We start from the raw sequence: 8,172 nt of genomic DNA, 5'->3' as shown, positions 1-8,172 counted from the left end.
ACTTGTGCAGTCAACCAGGTGTGCCAACACCTGGGCCTGTTATTTTATTTATTTATTTACCAGAGCACTATTATGGCTTATGGTGGTGCAGGGGGATTGAATTTGGGACTTCCAAGTCTCAGGCATGACAGTCTCTTTGCATAACCATTATACAATTTACCCCCGCCCACTCTATGTTTAAAAAGAAAGAAAAGTTTAATGAAGTACTTTGTTCCTATTAGAAGTGGAGAGAGAAGAGAATCATCCCGCTGACAAAAATTAGTTGATTTCTAGGGGGAGCACACAAAATGCTAATTGCAAGGATCCTGTTTGAGCCCGTCTTCCCACCTGCAGGGGTTTTGCTTCACTATCAAACAGGTCTGCAGGTATCTTTCTCCCTCTTGCTGGAGCTTGGTGCCTGCACCACAAATCCACTGTTCCTGGAGGCTATTTTTTTCCTTTGGTTGCCCTTGTTTTATCATTGTTGTGGTTATTATTGTTGTTATTGATGTCGTTGTTGTTGGATAGGACAGAGAAATGGAGAGGAGGGGAAGACAGACAGACAGGGGGAGAAAGATAGACACCTGCAGAACTTCTTTACTGCCTATGAAGCGACCCCGCTGCAGGTGGGGAATTGGGGACTTGAACTGGGATTCCTTAAGCCAGTCCTTGCTGCTTTGTGCCATGTGTGCTTAACCAGGTGCATTTCCGCTCGGCCCTCCACCCCCCCCCTTTTTTTTTGCCTCCAGTGTTATCACTGGGGCTTGGTGCCTGCACTATGAATCCACTGTTCCTGGAGGCCATTTTTCCCATTTTGTTGCCCTTGTCTTTATCGTTATTGCCATTGCAATTGTTGTTGGATAGGACAGAAAGAAATCTAGAGTGGAAGATAGGGAGAGAAAGGCACCTGCTCCCCTGCAGGTGGGGAGCTGGGGGCTCAAACCGGGATCCTTATGCTGGTCCTTGTGCTTCGCGCCATGTGCACTTAACCCGCTGCGCTACCGTCTGGTCTTCCTTCCTTTTTTCACTCTTTTTGTCTGACCAGAGTTCTGCTGAACCTGGGATCTCAGAGCTTCAGGTGTGAAAGTTTTTTGCCTAAGCACTGTGCTATACTCCTCAGCCTAGTAGAATGAATTTTAAGCCAATATTTTCAGCAATAAACAAGTATTAGACTCCAACATTGTTCTTTTTATTATTTTAAAAAATCAATTTAGGGCTGGGGAAAATAGCATAGCAATTTACATAACAAGACTTCCATAATTACAGCATCTGCAGTCCCAGGTCCAGTTCCCAGCACCATGGTAAGTCAGAGCTGAGTACAATGCTCTGGTTAAAATACCAAAAAATCACAGACAGAGAAAACAAACAACCCCCTAAAAATGAACAAACAAAAGTCCCATCAAAGCTTCACAAACAGTGAAGCAGAGATGCAGTTGTCTTTTTCTTTCCCTATTTGCCTTTTCTCTCTCAACCTCTTTGTTTCTATCAAAAAAAGGAAAAAAGGCCACTGGCAGTGGTGAATATTTTCTGCATGTGCCCAGGATTATCCTCATGGCAATTAAAAAACAAACACAGGCGGAGGGTAGATAGCATAATGGTTATGCAAACAGACTCTCATGCCTGAGGCTCCAAAGTCCCAGGTTCAATCCCCCGCACCACCATAAGCCAGAGCTTAACAGTACTCTGGCTGAAAAAAAAAAAAAAAAAAAAAAAAAACCACACACACCACCCATTTAAACTATTCAGAATCTGGGGGCCCACATGAGGAATAATATTTTAACTACATGTCTTTATACTTTTGTGTTAATTTAACATCTGTGACCTGTCTATTGAACTGAAATGTAATGAACAAGTATAAAGTACTACTTGGTTAAAATGTTTTGGACATAGTTGAAACATAGCTAGCTAGTATAGTGACTAGTTCTTTTTAACCTTATTAACTACAGGAATACAGATGACAGTTTTCCCATTATTTCCTAATCCCCTTTGACATGTCTGCTCTCTTATGCCCAGTTACTACCACAGTACCCAGCAGGAAACAAGAAAAAATGTGGTTCTTTTGGTTTAAGTTTGAAATGTATTTCATTAAAACCAGCATTCTACCTGTTATTTCCACAGTCCAGTAATTTATTTTTAAATTTGAATGATTTCAAACTCCACAAACAAAACTGAATAACAGCCATATGCTTGAATTCTCTTTTCTGTACACTCAATGATCTAAAACACCACAATATCCAACATACACAAACCTTAGGGAAGGGTTAGTAAATACACAGATTGGAATCATGGTGCTCTTTGTCCTGAATGGTCCCACAGAAAAAGCACAGGATACAGCACAACATAAGGGCACCTGTTACATATAAAGTGAACAAAAACACACTAGCATTTTCTATATGCATAATGAGGAAACCTGCATAGGTTAGAGGGCCTTTTATGTTCATTTAAAGGTCAGCCAGGTTGTCTGTAATGCATTTTTCAAATAATTTGGAGAGCACTGCAATCCAATGTATGCTTATTAGTGTTGTCTTTGTTAGCACTGACAGTCTTGCAAGGTCATAAACCAATGTTTTCACTTTAGCTTTTCTTTGATAAGAGATTTAAATGCATTTAGACAATACATACTGTAAGCTGTTTACATACACTAAATTTAAGAGATTTAATATTAGAGTTTTTTTTTTTCTTTAAACACTACAGAGTGCAAATCAGGTTCTTCACAACAGATTGAATATTAAGCAGTTCTTCAAGAATGACAGGAAGGGAAACAAACCAAAAAAAGCCCTAGTTAATAAACACTGAAACTATTCCCCTTTGAAAAAAAATCCTAAAATGATGCGGAATGTGAAATAAGCTTTTAACATATAGGTGATCCAAGTTTATAGTTAGAAACAGAAAGTAGTCCTTCATGAAATAAAGGTTACAAGAACATGTGTCTGTTTTCCCCTGTTATAAACTGAGAAGCAGGTAGACGGTATTTCAGTACGAAAATAGGTGACTTGGTTCAGCTTTCCTTCTCACATGCTGTACCCAAAGCCAGGCTGTGGCTGCCCGTAAGGTGGTGCGGTATAACCATAGCCAAAGGGAGCCTGGGGAGGAACTGCAACACTGGGTCCTGCTGTCAGCATCAATTGGGGCTGACCTGAAGAAAACAAAGAAGAGGGTGGTTAAGGAAACGGGGGAAATTGTACTGTAGGAATCTAATCCTCCAAATCTCCCATACTCAAGCAACTTAATCACAACAGCCACCTGGAGAAGGGTCTGGCCTCAAAAATAACCAATAAACAGTGTAGGGCTTAGGATCATTGTAGAACTGTGTTACTTCATACCATTTACAGTAATATGCAGGGGTGGAGTTGTGCAAGGCATCTGTGAATAAGGTCATCACCATATAGTATGTGCATATCACATAAGATGACAATAAAATTAGCATAGGGAGACTATTTTTAATTTTTATTTTATTTATTTATTTATTTTTTTAATTTTTTTTTTTTTCCTCCAGGGTTATTGCTGGGCTCGGTGCCTGCACCATGAATCCACCGCTCCTGGAGGCCATTTTTCCCCCTTTTTGTTGCCCTAGTTGTTGCAGCCTCGTTGCGGTTATTATTGCCATTGTTGACGTTGCTTTGTTGTTGGATAGGACAGAGAGAAATGGAGAGAGGAGGGGAAGACAGAGAGAGAGGGGAAAGGCAGACACCTGCAGACCTGCTTCACCGCCCGTGAAGCGACTCCCCTGCAGGTGAGGAGCCGGGGGCTCCAACCGGGATCCTTACGCCGGTCCCTGCGCTTTGCGCCACGTGCGCTTAACCCACTGCGCCACCGCCCGACTCCCAATTTTTATTTTTTTAATATTTATTTTTCCCCTTTGCTGCCCTTTTTTATTGTTGCGGTTATTATTGTTGTTGTTGTTGGATAGGATAGAGAGAAATTGAGAGAGGAGGGGAAGACAGAGAGGGGGAGAGAAAGACACCTGCGGACCTGCTTCACCGCCTGTGAAGCGACTCCCCTGTAGGTGGGGAGCCGGGGGCTCGAATGGGGATCCTTACGCTGGTCCTTGTGCTCTGCACCACTTGCGCTTAACCCGCTGCACTACCGCCCCTGGAAGACTATTTTTTTAAAACTTACTTTTTCTAGATTTTATTGATTAATGAGAAAGACAGGAGGAGAGAGGGAAAGAACCAGACATCACTCTGGTACATGCCCTGCCAGGGACTAAACTGGGGACGGCACGCTTGAGAGTCCAATGCCCCATCCACTGCACCACACCCGGGACCACATTTCTCAGTTTTCCACAGAACATCTCAACCCCCCACTAGATCTTCCTCTGCCAATATGTTCCAGGACCTGAACCCTCCTTGCCACCCTTGAGTCCTTAACTTTGGTAAACTGAACTCCAAATTTTCCTTTAAGAAGGAAAATTATGGGAGTCGGGCCGTAGCGCAGTGGGTTAAGTGCGGGTGGTGTAAAGCACAAGGGTGGCCTTAAGGATCCCGGTTCGAGCCCCAGGCTCCCCACCTGCAGGGGAGTCGCTTCACAAATGGTGAAGCAGGTCTGCAGGTGTCTTTCTCTCCCCGTCTTCCCCTCCTCTCTCCATTCCTCTCTGTCCTATCTAATGATGACATCAAGAACAACAATAATAACTACAACAATAAAAATCAACAAGGGCAACAGAGGGGAATACATAAATTTTAAAAAAATAAAAAAAAAAAAAAAGAAGGAAAATTATTATTCCTCCCCTACAAGATATTTCAGTGCAGCTCTTTCAGCCAATCCTGCCTGGGAAACAAGTTCCTTCCCATCCTTTCCTTTCCTTTCCTTTCCTTTCCCTCCCCTCCCCTACTGTTTTTTTTTCTTTTTTCCTCCAGGGTTATTGCTGGGGCTCTGTGCCTGCACCATGAACCCACTGCTCCCAGGGGCCATTTTTTCCCATTTTGTTCCACTGCACCACCTCCTGGACCACACAGGAATACTGTTTCCCCCCCCCCCCCCTCCAGGGTTATTGCTGGGCCTCTGCCTGGACTATGAATTCACTGCTCTTGGAGGCTATTTTTTCTCTTTTGCTGCCCTTGTTATTTTATCCTTGCAGTTATTATTATTGTTGCTATTGATATTGTTGTTGGGTTAGGACAGAGAGAAATCGAGAGACGAGGGGAATACAGAGAGGAGGAGAGAAAGATAGACACCTGCAGACCTGCTTCACCATTTGTGAAGAGATTCCCATACAGGTGAGGAGCTGGGGCTCGAACCGGGATCTTTACGGCAGTCCTAACACTTTGATCCACGTGCACTTAACCCGCTGCACTTCCGCCCGACTCCCGGTGCCAGGGAAGTGATAACTATGGTCTGAAGCAGTGATGGTCTCAGTCAGGTTCAATCCCCAGCAGCACTATAAGCCAGAGCAGAGCAGTGCTCTGGTAATAATAATAATAATAATAATAATAATAATAATAATAAATCTATAGGTATCTTAGGGGCAGGGCTGGGGAAGCTGTGGAGATTAGTGCACACACTAAACCCCAGTGATAAGGTTGGTGACCTAACAAAAAACAAAAACCACTTAGTGAATAATGCTAATGCCTGCTTTAAGATTGTTAAAAACATGATGGTACAGGAGGTCAGGTGGGAGCGCAGTGGGTTAATAAGAGCATATGGTGTAAGAATCCTGGTTTGAGCCCCCAGCTACTCACTTGCCGGGGTTTGGGGGTGCTGTCGCTTCAGAAGCGGTGAAGCAGGTCTGCAGGTGTCTATCTTTCTTTCCCCGTCTTCCCCATCTCTCTCAATTTCTCTGTTCTATGCAACAACAATAGCAGCAATAACAATAACAACAACAACAACAACAAGGACAACAAAAAATGAGGAAAAAATGGCCTCCAGGAGCAGTGGGATCATAGTGTAGGATAGGCACAGAACCCCAGCGATATTCCTGGAGGCAAACAAAAACATGACGGTATTGAGAACTTTTCTTTACCTAAGCAAGCCTCTAGCAATTTTTTGGGGTAAATTTCCAACAAAATGAAACATGTACTCTATTGTATTTCTATGAGGCTACAAAAAGAAATTACCATAAACAATAGGTTGTGTCTCTGTAGCTTGTTCTTCTTCTTTTCTCAGTGATTCTGAAGCATCTAATTTATCCACCTGGAGAAAAACAGATAATGTTAATTAGTATCCCAAAAGTATTATTAACCTAGATGTATGGCAGAAAGTGGAAAAGCCTTAGTATGTTAAAATTTGTTCAAAACAAAACAGACTAAAAAGAACATTTCCAGCTCCCACCCCTCAAATTCAATGGCAATGTTCATACTTGAGTCAAGGTGGTTTTTAGCATTGTCATTATAAACCCTCGGGAAGGAGGGATTTATAAATGCCATAAAAGCTCACGCCAGGCTAAAAACTGGGCATGCTAGGATGCAGCCAGCCTGAGGGAAGGAGGTAACAAGGAACCACTTTTTAAAATGAAGTTTAAGTCTTATCAAAGATAATAATGGTGAATGCATGGCCTGGGGCAAGACTTCCCTCACCAAAGGAAATGGTACTCAAAAAAGTGAAATGAGTCTTCTGACTGGAAAAGTACTCAAGCAGAATATTCTTTTATTTGTTTCTTCCCAACTGTGCAATTGTATAGTTTCTACAAGTTACTGGTTACAGGTGTGAACTGATGTTTTCAGAACTTAGTGGCTCCATATTTTCACATATGAAAATAAAAACAAGCTGCATGTTTAATGCTTTATTTTAGAATAACTAGATATATGCAAATTATATGAGGAAGAAAAAAATTTTTTTTTGCTTTGAGCTTAATCAAAAGGCTACTCTAAATGAAATAATATCCCTCAGAGATAATACTGTAGAGTTTAAATGTATTAGTGGGGGGGGGGGAAGAAGAGCTGGAATAGGTCCTTATACTAAATAGTTGTATGCCCATGTAAACCATTTCAGTGGCCCTCAAATTCCCTTGTATTTGTAATGATTTAATGAGATAATCTGTTCAAATTTCTTATAGAACTAACATGATTTGATTCTGTGATGTAATTCTGTGAAGAACCAGAGAAGTGACACCAGGATATAAGGATAAAGGGATCATTACAGTAATCATTTCCATATGTCTTTTACATGAATTAAAAATTGATCCTTCATGGTCCGGTAAGTGGCACAATGGATAAAGTACTGGATTCTCAAGCATCAGGTCCCGAGTTCAACCCCTGGCAACACATGTACCAAGGTGATGTCTGGTTCTTTCTCTCTCCTTCTACCTTTCTCATTAATAAATAATAAAATTAAAAAAAAAAAGAAAAATTGATCTTTCAGCCAAAGTATTATAAGAGGCCTACCAATGTACTTGAAATAAAAGTAAACATCAAATCTCAATGTTATCTGGTACCAGTGATTTTCTAAGTTCTAAGTGAGCTCATTGAGGTGGGAAGGAAGAAAGCAGATAGGGACTTATTAAGGTAGGCCAGTATTTTATACGTATATTAGTTATTTCATATAAAAATAACAGTATGGGAGCCATACTGTGGTACATGTGGTTAAGCGCTCACATTATTGTGTGTGCAAGGACCCAAGTTCAAGCCCCTGGTCCTCACCTGTAAGGGGAAAGCTTCACAAGTGGTGAAGCAGGGCTCCAGGGCTGCTCTGTCTCTTCCCCCTTCCTATCTACCCATCCCTCTCAATTCCTGTCTTTCTGTCTCTATCCAATAATAATAAAATTAAAAAAAAAAAGTGGTAGGTCGGGGTAGAGAGCATAGTGGTTATGCAAAGAGACTCTCACGCCTGAGGCTCCAAAGTCCCAGGTTCAATCCTCCGCACCACCATAAGCCAGAGGTGAACAGTACTCTGGCAAAAAAAGGTTTTTCTACCACAGGAAGATAAAATTTGCTTCCATATACAATTTTCCTATTTTATAGCCTAAGTGCTCAACTTTCCCTGTTATCAAATTTAAGACTATTATGAAATGAATAAATAACAGGAGAAATAGCCACTGTGACATCTAAAATCACCATAGTTAAAGATTTTAAAACAAAGTCTGTGCCAACAAGAGTCAAAAGGGGGCCTCCCTAATTTAAACAGTACTCAAGAGTGACCTACAGGTTATAAAAAACAAAAACAAAACTACCCATGAATGAATGTAATTAATTCTAAGGAGAAAAATGCAACAACAAAAATCCATCACTGCATAATACATTTTCAGTTCACTCATTT

General features: G+C 41.3%; 1 protein-coding gene across 2 annotated transcripts in view; it reads right to left on the bottom strand.

The window, feature by feature from the left end:
• Positions 1–2,085: 2,085 nt before the first annotated feature.
• CLTC (clathrin heavy chain) overlaps positions 2,086–8,172 on the bottom strand; it is a 72,251-nt gene continuing 66,164 nt past the window's right edge. For both annotated transcript variants that reach the window (XM_060203848.1, XM_060203849.1), the window contains 2 exons: positions 6,036–6,111; positions 2,086–3,115 (listed from right to left, as the gene is read on the bottom strand). In XM_060203848.1, coding sequence (XP_060059831.1) covers positions 2,991–3,115; positions 6,036–6,111 — 201 coding nt within the window. In that variant the 3' untranslated portion in view covers positions 2,086–2,990. The remainder of the gene's footprint in view (positions 3,116–6,035; positions 6,112–8,172) is intronic.

Source organism: Erinaceus europaeus, chromosome 12 (genome assembly GCF_950295315.1).
Source record: "Erinaceus europaeus chromosome 12, mEriEur2.1, whole genome shotgun sequence".
Lineage (NCBI taxonomy): Eukaryota > Metazoa > Chordata > Mammalia > Eulipotyphla > Erinaceidae > Erinaceus > Erinaceus europaeus.
Note: the sequence above shows the minus strand (reverse complement) of the source record. Positions and strands in the feature narration are given on the sequence as shown.